The sequence below is a fragment of the Acyrthosiphon pisum genome, chromosome A1 (assembly GCF_005508785.2).
Source record: "Acyrthosiphon pisum isolate AL4f chromosome A1, pea_aphid_22Mar2018_4r6ur, whole genome shotgun sequence".
NCBI classification, from domain to species: domain Eukaryota; kingdom Metazoa; phylum Arthropoda; class Insecta; order Hemiptera; family Aphididae; genus Acyrthosiphon; species Acyrthosiphon pisum.
The window spans coordinates 149,879,104-149,897,384 of NC_042494.1; the positions used below are offsets into that span (position 1 = coordinate 149,879,104).

Below are 18,281 nucleotides of genomic sequence, written 5' to 3' on the forward strand. Positions count from 1 at the left end.
AAAACTATTGGGAATTTTTGACTTTTGACCCCCCAACGTACCAACTAGATTCACTTTCCTACCAATAAAAGTACTGTTGAAGAAAATCCAAGCACTTTTACTGTCCTAAAAGGTGATGACAGACACAAAAAAAAAAAAATAAAAAAAAAACACACATCATTGTAAAATCAATACATTCATCGTTTCACTCAGAATCTAAAAATGTCCTAATACATTTTTTTTGTTTCCTTGCGACATAACAACATGGGAGCCGAATGGTTTTCACCTATGCTAAATCGTTTATTAAAATCAATAATTTGTTATTTGTACAGCTATAATATTCATGTATAGAAAATGGAAATATAAACAACCAGTGAAAATTTCATATATCTAGTCATTCGCTTTAAAGTTACCAAAATCAATTTTCTCGAAAACAGATTTTGCGTAAAAATTTCCGTTTTTCCTTAATTTTTCTTTTGTTTTTCACGGCGCTTTTGAAAACTATTAGAAATTTCAAATTTTGACCTCCCGAATGTACCAACTAGGTTCACTTTCCCATCAAACAAGATACCGTTGAAGAAAATCGAAGCAGTTTTACTGCCCCAAACCGTGATGACAGACACAAAAATAAAAAATAAAAATAAAAAAACACACATCATTGTAAAATCAATACATTCATCGTTCCGCTCAGAATCTAAAATTGAAATTGTTAAAATTCTATACCTATATGACGTATACTTAGTTTAAAAAGCGTCAAAATATATTAAAAATTGTACTATGTAAAGAAAATGACAATATAAACATTTTTTTAAATTGTAAGAATCTTGGTTAAATGTTTTGAGTTCAACAAAAACACCAAATTCTTTATGTCAAAAACTGATTTTGCGAAAAATTCCCGTTTTTCTTAATTTTTTTTTTTTATTTTTCCCGAATATTTAAAAAAATGCTGTTAAATAAGTGTTAATTTTAAATTCAGACCTCTAAAAAAAAGGTACCAACCAAATCCAATTTACTATCAGAAATCACCCTCAAAGATAATGATAAAAGCACTTTTTCTACTATAAAACGAGTAAAAACTACAAATACACAAATAACATCATTTTAAAATCAATAGATTCATTGCTCCAATCAGAATTTAAAAACCCAGTATCTCATTGGTACTACTACTTTTCTAGTGTACCCTCATTATAAAGTAATATATAATTTACTGCACGAAATGGAAGTTTAAATTTTAACACGATCATCTTAACATGATAAATTACTGTGCCTACCTATACCTATAAAAAAAAAAGATTCTGAACGAAGAAGACAGGTGGATTAGCCCATATTTCTTAAGTTGGTTATAATTTAATCATAGGTAGGCATATATTTTATATTATTCTCAATATAATCTTAATTTAGTAAGTTGAGCACAAACAATTTACAATTTTAAAATACTCATAGCTCGCTTTTAAATTAAAAAGTCCATGAGGTCGTCTAGATAATAATCTTACCTTTAGATTTTATAAGAGGTCAAATCACTCTAATTTTTAAGCTAACGGAGCTACACGTGTTCTGCTTAGCGTATAATTTGCTATGTTACGCACTTCTAAGACGAAGACAACACATGCGGGTATCACGTCCTCTTAAGAATATAATAGTTCATACAGTGGCATATACATAGTTTATTTTTAGATTATTACGTCTAAGTCAAAATTGTTTATACCTACCCACTTAAGCTATAAGCTTTCAAATGTATGTATTTACATAAATAATCACATTGCAATTTTTGAGTTTTCATGTAGGTACCTATAATTTCTTTTTAAAAATATAGGAAGTAATTAACCAATTAAAAGTTACTTGTTTAGTTGTATTTCATTTTTATCAAGATTAGTTTCTTCAGTATACCTATAACATAAATTTAAATTAATAAATATTTCCTACAGTAAAAAAATTGAATGAAACCATTTTGAATCGTCTTCGAATGGGGCATACTTTTGCAACACACAACCACCTCATGGCCTGAAAAGACCCTCCTATATGCGAATCATGTGGTGTGGAGTTCATTGTCAAACACGTATAGGTACTTATTGATTGTTTCAAGGACTAAGACTCAAGATCCAAACACCACATACTACAGCAATTAAGTAAAGCCCTTCAGCCCGATCTCCAATCAAACATAAACATAGTCAACTTCTTAAAAAAAATCAAATTATATACCTAACCTAATTTAAGCTTTAACCAAATGTAAACCATTAAAAAAAAAAATAGTAATTCAATAACCAATGGCCTAGTAGCCGATGTTTTTATATTCAATAAAAAAAAAAAAAATTAAATATTTAGATAGACAGCTGTATATCACACGCATTACATCAATATTGAAATAAATCATATACTTAAATATTTTAGAGTCTGAGCGGAGCGATGAATGTATTGATTTTACAATGTGTGTTTTTTTTTTTTATGTGTCTGTCATCACCTTTTAGGACAGTAAAAGTGCTTATATTTTCTTCGACGGTATCTTTTATGATAGAAAAGTGAATCTAGTTGGTACTTTGGGGGGTCAAAAGTAAAAATTCCACAGTAATTTTCAAAACGGCCGTGAAAAACAAAAGAAAAACGGACATTTTTACACGAAATCGAAAACATAGGTAGGCACAATTTTTTTTTAAAAGCATTTAAAGTTCGAATTTTAACAAAATATATCAAATTAAATAATTATTTTGTAGTTAAAAATGTATAAAATGTTCAACTTTAAGAGCTAAGGATTGAAAAATGAAAACAAGGTTCCATTGTAAATAGGTTATACATATATAAATTACTTAATTCACAATAATATCATCCAATATACTTAATAATATCATAGGCTGACGCTCAGAATCGTTTTTCTTATACAATGATATTATAATATTATTGAATTCAAATTCAACACCATGTGACCCACTTGTAACCTAATATACTCCAGAGCGACACTCACTTGCCCACCTTTTTTATATTTAGATTATACAAAAAATTAAGAAAAACAAATATGTTCAGGAATTGAACAAATCATAATGTATCAATTACTATTGTGCAATAAATATACAAACAGTAATATACAACGTAACTGCATTATTTTATTTTATTATAATAATGGTACTTGATAAAATCAGAAATAAAGCAGTCATTTGTATTGTACATTTTGTTTTTAAATTAGGCATTTAATAACTATCAATGCGTATGTTTTAATAGCTGTTGCCTGTTAAAACAAAAATGTTAATTAAAATTATGACAACATTTAAAAAAATCATTTTTATTATGTATTCATAAAGACGAAGACCTAGTTGATCATAATTAATTAACTCGCGGGCTTATAAAAACTAGGTATAGGCGAATGCAAGAGGCAAAATCTCGAGCAAAATCATTCACGTACCTATCATCACATCAATTTTGTTCAATCATGCACCTTTTTACTTTTGAATTAATAACTACTAACTAGTCGGTACCTAGATATTCCCTACATCATACAATAATCAAATACTTACTGATAAATTATATATATTTACAACATAAAATGTATGAACTTCACAATTTTAGACATTTCTTCAATTAAATTAAGTACCTATCTATATTTATTAGTGTTTTCGAAATATATTTATCAACAAAGAGCAAAGATTAAGTACAATAAATTATGTAGGTTTCTAATTAAATTCAATAATTTTTCTATTTATAACTAAACAAAATACATTTTAGAGAATTTTAAAGCGAAAAAATCCATTGATCAAATATCAATTTTACATTAAAAATATTAAAAATTAAGTGCGCAATCTTTATTGTTATTAAAAACTACAAAAATGGTAAAACTTCATTCAAATTCGAATAAAACTGATAGGTAGGACGAGAGCTGTAAGATTGAAAATTTTCAGCAGCATTGAAAATTTTCAACGACTGAAATTTTTCAAGTTCTTTCCTATTTTTCAATTTTTAATAAAATAACAAAATTTGTTATTGTACGTGTTTAGTAATAGTAATGATAGTGATCATATCTAATCACGTCCACTAATTCTTTTATTTTTCCACTCATTGAAGAAACATCATCAATAAATGTTGATGAAATAAATTATATATTAAGTAGACCAACTATAGGAAGAAGAGAATTATATATACATTTTCAGATGATTTAAGCAAATACCAAAAATGTATTTAATATAATATAAATAATTTATTATACAAATCATGTATGTACTGATGTACCTAACAAAGATTCAATTAATTCTAAATTCTAATTTTAATTTTAACTAAATTTAACTAATAAAGTATATTAAACAGTTAACATTTTTATTTTATAAGTAAGTCGGTAAGTGTTTTGTGAGTAAATGATTAAATGAATAATTAACAAATTACCTATAATTTATAAAAATAAAAATTACAAACTACATAACAAAAGAACAACTTTTACACTTTTACACATTAAATACGTACAAGCACAAATAGATGGCTGAAAAGTGTTATTTCATTTACATTTCGGGGGGGGGGGGGGGGGCTGCAGCCCCCCTCAACCCCTCCCCTGGCTACGCCACTGACTGATATGAACTGATTAATTAGATGCATAAAAAAACTGGGTAAACAGCTGAAAACAATAATTTCTCATTTGTTCTTTGAATAAAATCAAAATATTTAAGGTTTAACAAGTTATTTCAGAATAGTTGATTAGTTATCACTTATCACTAATCACAAAGAGATATTTAGGCAAGTTAATAAATAAACAAAATAACAATACACACAAATAGTAGATGCCTAATAGATGTTTAAAAATAATTAAGCAACAATATAGGTATTTGTAGAACTATAATAATTATGCAAACATCAAAGTAAAATTAATTTATAACAACACTTTCCTTATTAAGTATTTACGATATTAAATAAAAATAATTTGATGAAATTAAAATAAATACCTGAAATTGCATAAATTAATAATTAAGCTCGTAATTAAGAGACTATTTTTAGATAGAATTAAAATAATTTTATTGCAGCTATACTACTACCAAGTTAGAATTATTTACTTGATGATAATGTAAATTTTACCAAGTTCAATACATATTTCTTTTATAGATATAAACTATAACTTATAAATAAATGTACATTTTACCACACTCATTTAAGTGTAAAAAATAATTTAGTTAAACATGATCCAAATGACTCCAGACAACAAGGTTTTTGTTACACACAAAAGAAATACATACAACCTCGCATACAATCTTGATACCTTGATGGTACTTTACTCATAGATTAGGTACTTAGCTAATAGGTATGTCTTATTTTAGTTTTCTAATCTAACTTGAATTATCAAATAATTAACAGTCAAGAATGACAAAATAATTAATTAGCTTTGAATAAACTCAACTACATTATAATAAAATAGGTAAAACATATTGGGGATGATTTGATGAAGCACTATACCTATATACCTACGCATTGAATATATTAACTTTCAAATACCTATATCCAGTGGTCGGGAGTAGCGATTGACGTAGCGTCGCTACATTATGCCTTAGATAGCGAAATACTATAGTGCGCTAAATATTTTCGGTTAGCGAAGCGAAAATTATCATTATTTTGTCGCTACCTACAATCTAATTGGTGATTATTAAAATAACAATTATGATTATATTTGTTTATACTTTATTTATATTATGATAATAATTAGTGTATTAGTGAAGTTTTTGTCCTGGGCCTTGTCCAGTGACCAAATGTCAAACCAGTACAAACTACAAATACTAGTTTTCAATAAGAACATTTTTAAAAATGTAGCGAAAAAGTAGCGCGTTACATTTTAAAAAAAGTAGCGATAGTGGTAGCGAGCTACTTTTTTGGGGAAGTAGCCATAACTCAGCGTGCTACAAAAAACTAGTAGCGTCCCGACTACTGCCTATACCATGTATTCATGTATTAACAAGTATACCATAGACATGCACACTGTTGCAGCAAAAGGTAATTGTGCTGCATGTGCAATATATTTTGGCCTGTGGGCCATTGTGGTGCAAGTTGTGGCCGTTTGGTCACAGTCAGCAACCAACCAGTAAAATTCATTAGGTATTATTACTTCCGCAGTGTATATTCATGGAATATATAAAAAAAATGTATTGTAAATGATATGTACCTACCACCATTTGAGAATATAAAACAAAACATTAGAGTATTAACTCTATTATACATAACTAATAAGTACATGGTATTATACTTCATAGGTGTGCACAGACTTTAATCGCAGATGCAGCATACAGGATAAAGCAGTCCTTTTTTTTACAATCAGCCAAATAAATTTTGAACAGCCAACATTATTAATTGTATGATACAAAGGTAGGTTGTATTACTGTTACTACGGTGGCTATAGCCTATAATTTTACTAGGTACTTATTTGCTGTAAACTAGGTATACCTAATTGTACTAAGTATCAATTATCTTATGAAAAAATTGGTTCAGATCCATTGTGTCTACTTATATTAAGCCGAGTATTAAGCTAAATGTAGTTTTATATTATTTGGCTGATGTTCACAAATATATTTAAACATAAACATAGGATGATACTCAAATATAGGTACATCATAAACCTCGTCATAAACCATTATCCTACTTATATTTTAATTTTTTTTTAAATTTTTAGATTTCTATATACTTGAGGGCTGTTTATAAATAGTATTGTACATTTTTATTTACTATACCTATAATAGGAACAAGATTAAATTAAATTTGTGACATAGGTAACTAAATACAATTGGTGGGTATAACCATACAAAGTAATTGAGTACGTATTGCGATATTACTTAACTCAATCTATACAAAACAACAACCCTAAAGAATTCTCTTCTCATAACTTTTTAAGGTACAAGGCTAATGAGTAATGACTAACATAAATGATAAGGAATGAACAGCAATGTTTACCAACATTGTACTACAATCTACACCTATGCACTACTAATATGTATATATATATACCTATATACTTAATAATACACAAATAAACTGTCAAAAACCTACTGAATATCTAATGTAAAAGATATGTTTATCGAATAAAGCAGTGGTTTTTAAACTTCTAACTTACATTATTATAATTTGTTTAATAATGGCATCTACTTAGTATTTTAAAAGAATTATATAACAAAACTCAGTAATACTTAAAATAGTCAACTAATACATCAAAATGATACCTATTCAAATACCTAATTAGTTTTAAACTTAAGTATCTACCATATTATAGGTACCTGATTACCTGATATCATTATAACTTATTGGTGTAGACGAGGGTGTAGAACATATCTATATTATTTGATGATTTTTGAACAAAGTACTGAAACTGTAGGTACCTACCTACCTAACTACCATAAAATCAACAGAAAGATAGATGTTGTACCTACAACAGTACAATTGAAACAAAGGGATGAATCTGAGAAAAAGATATTGTTATGAATATCAACACAAACCTGAGCTAGATTATGTAAATATAAACAGTAAGATTATAATGAAAGCACAAACATGAAAAAAAATCAACAATAACAAAGAATGCAGAATACCTTCTATATTGTTCTAAGGGTAAGATTATATAAATCTCTGGAGGAACTGACATCTGGATAAGTTGATAGGTATTACCCAAAGAGATCTGTACCATCGCAACAACCGTGATAACAAGAGGGTGGCATGTATATTGTATATTTTCAACAACAATCGCAGCAAGGGCAATGAAGATTAATATTTCCAAAAACTACGAGTCAGTCGGTGGGAATTATTTCATCGCATAAGTAGTATAGTAGACTCCAGATGAACATATCATTAGAAACACTCCGATTCTACTGCAGTCTAGTAAGATCGTGACAATGAGTTAATGCCTAATGCCAAATTGCCAAATATTAACGACATACTGGGCAGGTTTCACATAACGAGCTAAATGAATACAGTTCTAATCTCTAAATGGTCGAACCGTAGACATACTTATTATTTGTTCTATAGGTAAGACTTACGGTGTTATCGCGGCTCTCGGTTCAAACTGTTGCTCGGCCGTGATCCGACGACGTCTGGTCAGTATCGGGTGTCCGACACGTAAAAACCGTTCGGGTGGCGCGCATCGTGATCACTAGACGTCGACTCGAAAACGAAAACCCGTGGATAATCAGTAACGCGCGCAATCAAACGTATTATTTATCGTTGTTGTGTTTTTCTCACTTTTGGTACGGCTTCGTACACACAACACCACCGCCGGTCGAACGTCAACACGGAATCAATGGTAGCAGACAGTCGAAGTCCCCGTTGGCCAGGAGCAGCGCCCGACTCTCGGTGATTCGTCGTGTTCCGCCGCCGGCGATCGGGACCGTTGGTGAACCGCGGCGACATCTATCGAAACGGCCACACACCCGCTAAAGCTCAGTGTGACCATCACGACGTGTTTGTTTTGGTTGTGACGATAATTGATAAATGATAAATCGTGATTTTCGTCCTTTTGCAGTTTATCCTTTGGTAATAATTACAGTAATTGAGTACCTAATCAATTAAAATTAGTAAAAAACTAAATTACTAATAAATTACTAATATTAGTAGTTTAGATTAACAGTTTAGTCTTTAGTCATTTAGAATAGAATAAAGATACTGTGGCTCACGTTCGGATGGCTTTCGCTGAGTGTAAATGGCGATTAGTACCACAGTTAAAAGATATTTCTTTAAGGTATATTATCTTTAATCATGATTAGCACGTCTTGCGTTTTACTAGAGTTACCACTTATAAGTTATTCCTCTAAACTACTAGAAAGTTAGGAAAATTACTAGGAATTCGTCAACACAAACCAGTGTACAATTAAAATACACCGCGATATTTGTCCCATATCAATGTTATAAATTGACATACAGTATTTTAATGTCACACCTAATTTAATTAATATTATAACCTAATAATGGGAACAAATCAAATGTAGGTCCAAAGTTGATATTTCGATTTTTTTCGGAAGCCCGTGTATTTCAACGAGCCAAAAAGTAAAAACGATGGTTCAATCATAATTTGTTAGTCGGATTTAGTATTGAAGTACACGGTTTCGTTTTTTTACGCATAGTGCTGCATACACACAACGATCTAATTCACTGAGCATATATTTATGCTATCAAAAGCTATAATAACTATTTTTGTAATTATTTTCTAATAGACAATAGGTAACGGGTGTATAATACAGCATTAAAGTGAAACTTCCATATTACGAAGCCTCATGGACGCTAAAAAAATGCATATCTATTATAGAGAATTTCGTTAATATTAGAATTAATTATTAAACATAATGTTCTATGGTTGTATGGATGCTTCACTGTATTTGTAATCACTAATCTTGCATGTTAAAGTATGACAAATAGACAGTATTAATGTATATAGTCGCTCGCTACACATACCATCTCAGGTCGCTAAACTCGATGATCTTTCGTAACATTGTCAGTTAAAATAACAGGGGTAGATATAGGTAGTCACAAAATGTCAACCAAAACGCTACAATTTAAACTATAATTACATATCCAACAATTAACATAGTTTTACTAACTATGTCATTATGTCACTCATTACAGTTAAATGGAGACGGTTTATGGTTGTGCCTTGTGGAGTTGTGTGGGAGGTGTGGCATCCTAGGTATTAAGTTATCAACTTGGAAATCAAAGAAACGGTATTTAATTCATAATTGTAAGTAATTGTAATTTATAAGTTCAATCCCAGAATATTTAAGAGTTCATCAATCTTCATAGTTACTTGCGCCATATAGACGCAGTTATACTTAACGTTAAACACTTAAATAATATTTTTATTTATTTAAATAAATAAAATAGTAGGTACCTATTTAAATATTTAACTGTACTTATTGAATGGCATACTATTTTTAAATAAATAAGATTGAATATATTATAAAGAACATTATTTTTTAACTCATAAGTGTAGATACTAATACAATATATATAAACTGTATAACTGTATAAGATAAAATACTACTATTTATACTTATAAAATTTAGTTATAAAGCAAAAAATATATTATAATATATTAATATAATATTCAATACTTTGTGATTATAATTTACGTAAAATAATGATAATTTATATTTTATAAGTATTACAATACATTAGTATACAAGTATACCTAATTATATTAATTTCGATAGTAATGACTAATGTTAAATGTTTATGTTAGTAAGTTAATTGTCAGTTTCCATAATACTTTTAACTAAACCGAGTAAAAGAAAAAATTAAATAATTAAACTTTTTTAAATGTTTTCAATCAACCCATTACACAACTCAACTCAATTAAAAATTACCAGGCCATGCTTGATATAGCCGCTATGTAAACTAAAATATTTATCACAAGGTGTTATAAGATAGGCAACCGAACATACAGTTATTCGTAATTTAAAAAAAAAAACAATTTTCTCAAAGTTCTCTTTCAATTGTGAAAATTAGGTTTCTGGTATAAGACTATATATAGTCCAAGTGGTTCCTTCCCTTTTCACCTAACGGTTTTAACATATAATTTATTAATGTGTATAGCTATATATAATGGTCAGTAGTGTAATACTACTACATAATACTCATACTGTATAATAATATAGTGTCTTCGTAAATACATGTTCCACACATAAGATAGAAATGTTTATTTACTAACGTGAATTGTGACTATATCTGCACAATTTTCAGGTGCTCTGAGAAATATACGTGATAATCCATTGCTCAATTTATTTAATTGCCATTCCATAACAAACGAGTATTCTATTCCCGTTTGCTGAAACTAAATCTCTGTGTGAGCCCATCCTTACAATTCCATTTTTTATTTTTTTATTCGTGAACCACTCCATTGTAGTACTAAATACAAATGTACCATAAACATTTTAAGTGTCTAGCTATCACAGTTTTGACTGTGCGTTGATTAGTCAGTGAAGACATCTTATTTTAATTGTGTAGATGAGTAATTAATAATAATTGCCTACAGAATCTATAAATTCCAAATTCAATGGCGGGCAAGTTAATGAAAATAATTAACTGTGGAAAGTTAAGTTAATTCAATTAAATTACCTTCAGTTAAGTTAAAAGTTAACAAAAAAATAAAATTTAACAAGTTAAGTTAAAAGTTAAGATGGAAAATAAAATTAACTTAACTCAGTTAAAAAAAAGTTAATTTTTTTTAAGTCATAATATTCATAATTCATGAAGTGCCCTAGTATTTTGATTTGTACGGACATTTACCAAGACGCTTAGCACTGTGCAAACATAAAACTTAAAATTATTATTATAAAGCAAAAACAGTTGCTAGCATTGTTAGCAGAAACTTATAAGTTATAGGTTAACTTATAAACTTTAAATTATACTAAACTTGTTAGAGTCTAGAGAAGATATTAATTATTAGTAGTAGTATGCATTTTACTGTAAGTCTTCTATCCTAGTTAGACTTCTTATATTTAGTACCATTATAATAGTCTATTATTAAATAAAATCAATGAATAATGATAATAGTATGATACCTACCAAAAATTGTTTCCATATTTTTTTCGATAATGTTATTTTCTAATCTCATACGTTTGCTTGTATTTTTAACGAATACGGCAATATAAATTATAATTTATAAATATCTCGGACGACTTTTTGTTTTGTCCATTAGAATTATTGTCGTATTTACCAGAAACCAGTATATGTTATTGATATAATGATTTCCATTTTAAGACTATGATATTTAGTTTTAAACCGGTTTTTAGGAATTGGAGAGTTAGATAAAACAAAAATCGGATTATTCAATACCAAGTAGATCATTAAATAATAGAATTCGTGAAAATAGCCAGTCCATACAATGAATAATATACTAATTATTACTCTTTACTGTAGTATCTATACTCTGTTCAAAATGAGATCATTACTGCGCGGCGACCAGTTTTCGTCGGGCGGCGGTCAGACATATGGTCAGACGCCGTCCCCACTACGGCGACGCTATGGGCACTGCCACGGAACAAAGCCACGCCCATGCGCACAACTAGGCCGCCGAGTAATGATCTCATTTTGAATAGAGTGTATAGAATATAGATTATAATATAATTTGATTATTATGAATTGATGATATTATATGATTAGAAAAATAAATTACCAAAATTGAATGAAAAAGTTTTGTCTCTTGGTTCCACACATGATAAAAAAAATGTAATTAACTTATCTGTACAATAATGATAATTAACTTTAAAAAGTTAAGTTAAGACAATACAAAATTTAACTGAATAAGTTAATAAGTTAAAAGTAAAAAAAAACTAACTAGTTAAGTTAAAAAGTTAAAAAAAAATTAAATTTTTAACTTAACTTTAACTTTTTAGCAAGTTAATGTCCACCTTTGAATAACTGCCTACAGAATCTATAAATTCCAAACTTTATCTATGCACCCGAATCACGGACCCGAATTAACCGATAGAAGGGTTAAAAAGTATTCGAATACTATTAAAATACTTTTTTTCATAACTAGTTTTTGTCAGTTTTTGAATGGTTTGTAATTAAAATGTATTAATTAATAATTAAAAATACATCGTAATCATAAGTTATTTATAAATTTTGACCACATATGATACGGCTGATACTGGCCATATGGGATGCACCACATTGGTGTTTACAAAAATAATTATATCATGGACCAATATTATATTTCGTTCAAAGAATAAAATTAATGTTCACGATTTATAATATGTCTTGTCACAAATTTAAAACAATTTTTCTGGATCGGAAAAAAGTATTTTTTAAATGAATAAAAAATACAAACAAAAGTATTCAGAATACGTATTTGAATACGTTACAAGACTGGTAGTGTGATACCTTTTTTATTTTTTACTAATAATTATATTTTAATCTACCTTTTAATCTCTTGGTAAATCATTATTCTAAATAATTTTTATTTCGATAAAGAATTGTTCTAATCAATGTTTATATAATATAATTGTTCCAATAAAAAATTGTTCCCAACTTGTAAAATATGTTGCATGATACAAATCCATTGTAACAAAATCCAATTGGGAATAAATTTAGTTGAGAACAATGAGTCTGAGAACATAAAAATATTGAAAGTATTCAGTATTGGCACAGTATTAGTCATTAGACGTTATTCAGGTAATGGCTATATTGGATATTAAAAAAATAGTGACATAAATAAACCTTGGAACAATTGACGTTGGAATAAATGTACTTTCTTCATTCTTGTAACAAATATGTGAACGAATTGACTATGGAACAACTATTTTGTGGAACAAAAGGTACTGTACTTAATAGGTACAAATCTTTTTTACAAGCTAAATATCTATATCTTAAACGTAATGTTTAAATGTTGATTTATTGTTGACGTTTGAACGACATTTAATGAAATATTCAAATAAATATTTAGCATAAATCCTCATTACAACATTGTTCTATGTTACAACCTTTATAAAAATCGGCTTACCGCTAGCGTACTCTAGTGAGAAATTCTGAAGAACAAAAATATAATTTTTGGAAAGATACGAGAGCGGCGTCACCTTATCTAATATAGTAATATATTCTGTACATCGTGGGTACTATAATAGGCTATAATAGCATCGAACAATTTACTATTTTACTGGCCCACAGGCCGCAGTAAGTGTTCTCGACTGATCTGTAGGTCTGGTTTTTCAGATTTTGGAAAATGCCGCCGCCGCCGCGATTAGTTATGAGCTTATGCCTCCGTATGCGTGTTGGACAGGTACGTCATTTCCACCGAGTTTCCATTTCAAAACGGGTAGTTTTACTTGCCCCTGATAAATTCAGGCACACCAGACTTACGGATCTTAGGAACGTCTTGTCGGCCGCAAATCTCACGTTTATTCGACACAGCAGTGGCGATAGTCGTGAACAGCCGGAAATACTCCCATCGGTCAACAGCGAATCCGTGGATCTGACCGAAGACGTCATACCTGATGCACCAGAAGTGCCTATTGAAGCGGCAGTCGAACAAGTCGCAATAGCATTGGTATAATATTTTTATCTGATAATCATATTAGAAATTGTTATAATAATAATTTCAATTTTGACATCCATACAGAATACATTAGGTGAACAGACACTACAAAGTGCAGGACTTGGTTCTTTCACTCCTGTAGGATTATTACAAAATGCTTTAGAATTTATGCACGTATCTTGTGGTTTACCCTGGTGGGGTGCCATTATAGCAGGTGAGCAAATTATAGCAAACATTATTGTATATATTTAAAGATTTGAATACCGACAAAACATTTTTCACCATTAACTTAATATGATTAACTGTCTTAAGATTATGTGAATTGAACAATTTATTTCTAAATAATAAGTACTTATTAAACCAAATAAACATTTAATAATGAAAATAATTAGGGAAATATTTGATTTATACATGAATATTTTCTTTAAAAAAACTCAAATAAAAATTGTTTCAAGTTAAATTTGGAAACAATTAAAATTGACTAAAAGACTGTTCATTGTTTAAAAATGATTCGTTATACTTAGTTCGTAATTGTATTTATTTTCAACAGTTACATTTATCACATTTATTATAATAATTAATAGTTGGAACTCATTATGTCCCATACATGAAATTGTTACTTACAAATAATATGATAACATAAAATGTATTTCTTCTTTCAGGTACTACCATATTGCGTTTATTGGTTTTTCCTTTAGTAGTTACGTCTCAACGCCATACTGCAAGAATGAATAATAATATGCCTCAGATTCAAGCATACCAAGAAAAAATGACAGAAGCCCGATTACATGGAAATCCTTATGAAAGTAAATTGTTTATTTATTTTTATTACTGAAACTGGTATAGAAATATCTTTCAAATTGCTGATATAATTAGTGCACTTGTCACCTATTTAAATTTAAACTTTTTTTTTTTTTTTTTTGAATTAAGAACATTTAACAATCTGTACTCGTGGTACAATAAGCTTAATAGATATTTGAATTACAATAGTAATAGAATTAATACAAACACAAACGCAACAGAAATTTAAACTTAAAATTGTTTACCCATTTTACTTGATTTTAAAAAATGTGTGGTTTAACTTATTACCTATCAAAACTTTATTGTTTATTATTTTGAATAGAAAATTGTCTGAACAGTGCACTTGCCTTATTAATAGTAAACTTATAATCTAATGAACGCTCATCAGGAAGGAGAGAACTTTTATACTGATAGTTTTATTCAGTATGTGAGTATTAATTACATATGACATGAAACATAACATATTATTAAGTTTTAAATGAAATTTAGAAACTCCCAATTATAATTTACTGTAACCAAATAATACCTTTTATTACATTTAATTTACTTTTTTTTTTACTCTAATTATTAAAATATATTTTGTTATATATGTATATATATAAATAACATTTTAATCTTTATTTAACTTAAAGGACATTTTTAGATTCTGAGTGAAACGATGAATGTATTGATTTTACAATGATGTGTGTTTTTTTTTTATTTTTTTTGTGTCTGTCATTACCTTTAAGGACAGTAAAAGTGCTTGGATTTTCTTCAACAGTATCTTTTCTGATAGGAAAGTGAATCTAGTTGGTACTTTGGGGGGGTCAAAAGTAAAAAATTCCCAGTAGTTTTCAAAAATGCCGTGAAAAACAAAAGAAAAATTAAGGAAAAACGGGAATATTTATGCAAAATCTGTTTTCGAGAAAATTGATTTTATTTTTAGCTCAACTCTAAAACAAATGACCGTAGGTACATAAAACTTTGACTGAGTGTTTAAATTAGTATTTTCTATACACCTTAACATTTTCCAAATATTTTGACTTATTTTGAGCTGTTTACGGACATTTGTAGTTTCCGTTGTTTATATTTTTTTTTTTCTATAAATATCAATATCATTTTGTTTGTTGGGTTAAAAAATCTTGAAAATTTAATAGAAAGCTCCTCTTTTTTTTTTTAAGGCAGAAGAAAAAATTAAAAATCCAGTCACAATTTTTTTTTATAAGCATCTAAAGTTCAAATATTGACAAAATACGTAAAAATGATGAAAATGAAACTGCCAGTGTCTAGTATTTTTAAATCAATTATCTACTCTGTTACAACTTTCGGTTTCTTTTTTTAGAATAGTTTTTTCTGTACAATTTAATGTGATTATTGTACAAATTGATGTTGGGAAGTTATTTTCTTGATTTATGGATGGAGGAATAACCTAGACCTGTACAAATTTTATAAATGCATGTATGCCAATAATAGTGGAAATAATAAGTTATTATACCTACTTATTTACAAAATTATCATAACTATTTTTATTAAATTATATTTTTTATGAAAATATGAAATAATCGTGTAATTGGTATTTAATTTTTTTTTTTTTTTAGTGGCAAGGGCTTCACAAGAACTTATGTTATTTATGAAAACAAATCAAGTGAACCCATTGAAGGGTATGATACTACCAGCTATTCAAGTAATTCACGTTCTATCCTAAAAATTGATTTTTAAATAATAATATACTTTTTTGTAGTTTCCTATATTTTTAAGTATGTTTTTGGGATTACGAGGTATGGCAATGTTACCTTTAGAAAGTTTCAAATATGGTGGTCTTTGGTGGTTCACAGATATTACGTTGCCCGACCAGTATTTCATATTGCCTATTGTTACTGTTGTTACTCTTGGTGTGACATTAGAGGTATTGTAATATGACTACAAAAATTACGTAATTTATATTGATTCATTTTTATTCAAACATTTTAGCTTGGAGCAGATATTGGTAAACTTGCTTCCTCTGGTGTAGGATTTGGAAAATATCTGAAATATGGAGTTCGTGTATTACCTCTTGTTGTGTTTCCTTTTATTGTGAATTTCCCATGTGTGAGTATCAATTTAACTAAATAATTTTTATTTTAACTTTCTCAAAGCAACATTGATATTAAAAGGATTATGATCTATTTCAATATATTAATTAACAGATGTTCTGTTTGTTATTATTATTGAATTAAATAAATCTCGTAACATTTTATATTCATTATTGTTAATACTGGATTAAATCAAACAATAGAATAATTCTGTTATTTAATAGAATTTATGTTGCTTGATATGTTGTAACATTTAAGGAAAACAAATTCAGTGTAATTAATCAGTTATCACTATAACTTTTATTGTTTTTAGGCAGTATGTTTATACTGGGCGTCTACTAACTTTATTTCACTAGGCCAAGTACTATTTTTGAAAATACCAAGTGTAAGGAATTATTTTAATATAGAAGAAAAGAGGATTGTAGAAAAACCAAAATCAAAAAAGAAAGGTGTCATCGGAGAGTTTAAAGAATGTAAGAAATTTTACTTAGTTTTCTCAAACACAACATTCTTAAAATAATCTTATGCACATTTTTTCATAGCATGGAAAAATATGCAAGTCGTAAAAGAAATTGAAGAAAGGGAACGTTTAGATCATATGAAATTTACACAAGCTGGTCGAGCAGCACCGGTTAAGACGTTTAAATATAATCCAAAAATTGTTGGAGGCATCAAAAAAGAAAATTAATACAAATGTTTGTAGTATAGTTAATGTTTGTTTTTATATATAATATACTATTTAATATATAAAATATATTGATTATAACTATGTTTATGTATATAATATATATACACGTTTTTATCTTTTAGAACAAGGATAAATTTGAAGATTAAATAGTGATTAGTGACCTATGCATTTATTTAAGGCTGTGAATCACAGGCACAAATAAGGAGGGGGAATTATGTCACAAGTTTAAATAGCTCCCTCCCTCCAGTTCTTATACTTTGCTGTTGAATCGTGTGTATTCTACAAGTATACAGCCACTCTTTCTTTGCTTATTGAGGGATTGAAAATTCAAAACAAGATTCCACGTAAATATTTAATTCTGTTACCAAAAATTCTAAGAAAGTTTATTTTTATAGTCATTTTAAGTTCAAATTTGGACGAAATTACATATTAAAAAACCTGGAATAACTATTTTAGTTATTTTGTTGTGATTGTAATGATTGTATAATATTATTTGTGGGTACTTGAAACTTCGAAAGTATACTATTATATATCTATGATAGTACAACGGTTTGTTGTTGATGTATAACACGTTACCTAATGGATATTGTGATATGATTAATTTGGAATTTACTATTGATACCTATTATAGGTCAATTTTTTTTTAATACTATAGATAAGTATACCTATAATAGGTAGGTATGTCTAATACCTAGACTGACAAACCGTCTCCGCTCAGTATCATTTTTCTTATACAGTGATATTATATCATATAATTTAATACTATCCATTATACAGTGACCCACTTGTAAACTACTGTACA

The 18,281-nt window shown here is 28.4% G+C and overlaps 2 protein-coding genes across 5 annotated transcripts in view; one reads left to right on the forward strand and one right to left on the reverse strand.

The window, feature by feature from the left end:
* Positions 1–8,235, reverse strand: part of LOC100169491 (triple functional domain protein) — a 119,692-nt gene extending 111,457 nt beyond the window's left edge. For all 4 annotated transcript variants that reach the window (XM_003243027.4, XM_003243025.4, XM_016802656.2 and 1 more), the window contains exon 1: positions 7,953–8,235. The gene's annotated coding sequence lies outside the window, so the exon portion shown is untranslated. The remainder of the gene's footprint in view (positions 1–7,952) is intronic.
* Positions 8,236–13,493: 5,258 nt separating this feature from the next.
* Positions 13,494–17,560, forward strand: LOC100162463 (mitochondrial inner membrane protein OXA1L). The gene is made up of 8 exons (XM_001946764.5): positions 13,494–13,951; positions 14,024–14,153; positions 14,602–14,745; positions 16,318–16,403; positions 16,461–16,625; positions 16,691–16,807; positions 17,105–17,264; positions 17,334–17,560. The coding sequence occupies exons 1-8, from the start codon at positions 13,628–13,630 to the stop codon at positions 17,477–17,479; spliced, it is 1,272 nt and encodes a 423-aa protein (XP_001946799.2). The 5' UTR covers positions 13,494–13,627; the 3' UTR covers positions 17,480–17,560.
* Positions 17,561–18,281: the final 721 nt, after the last annotated feature.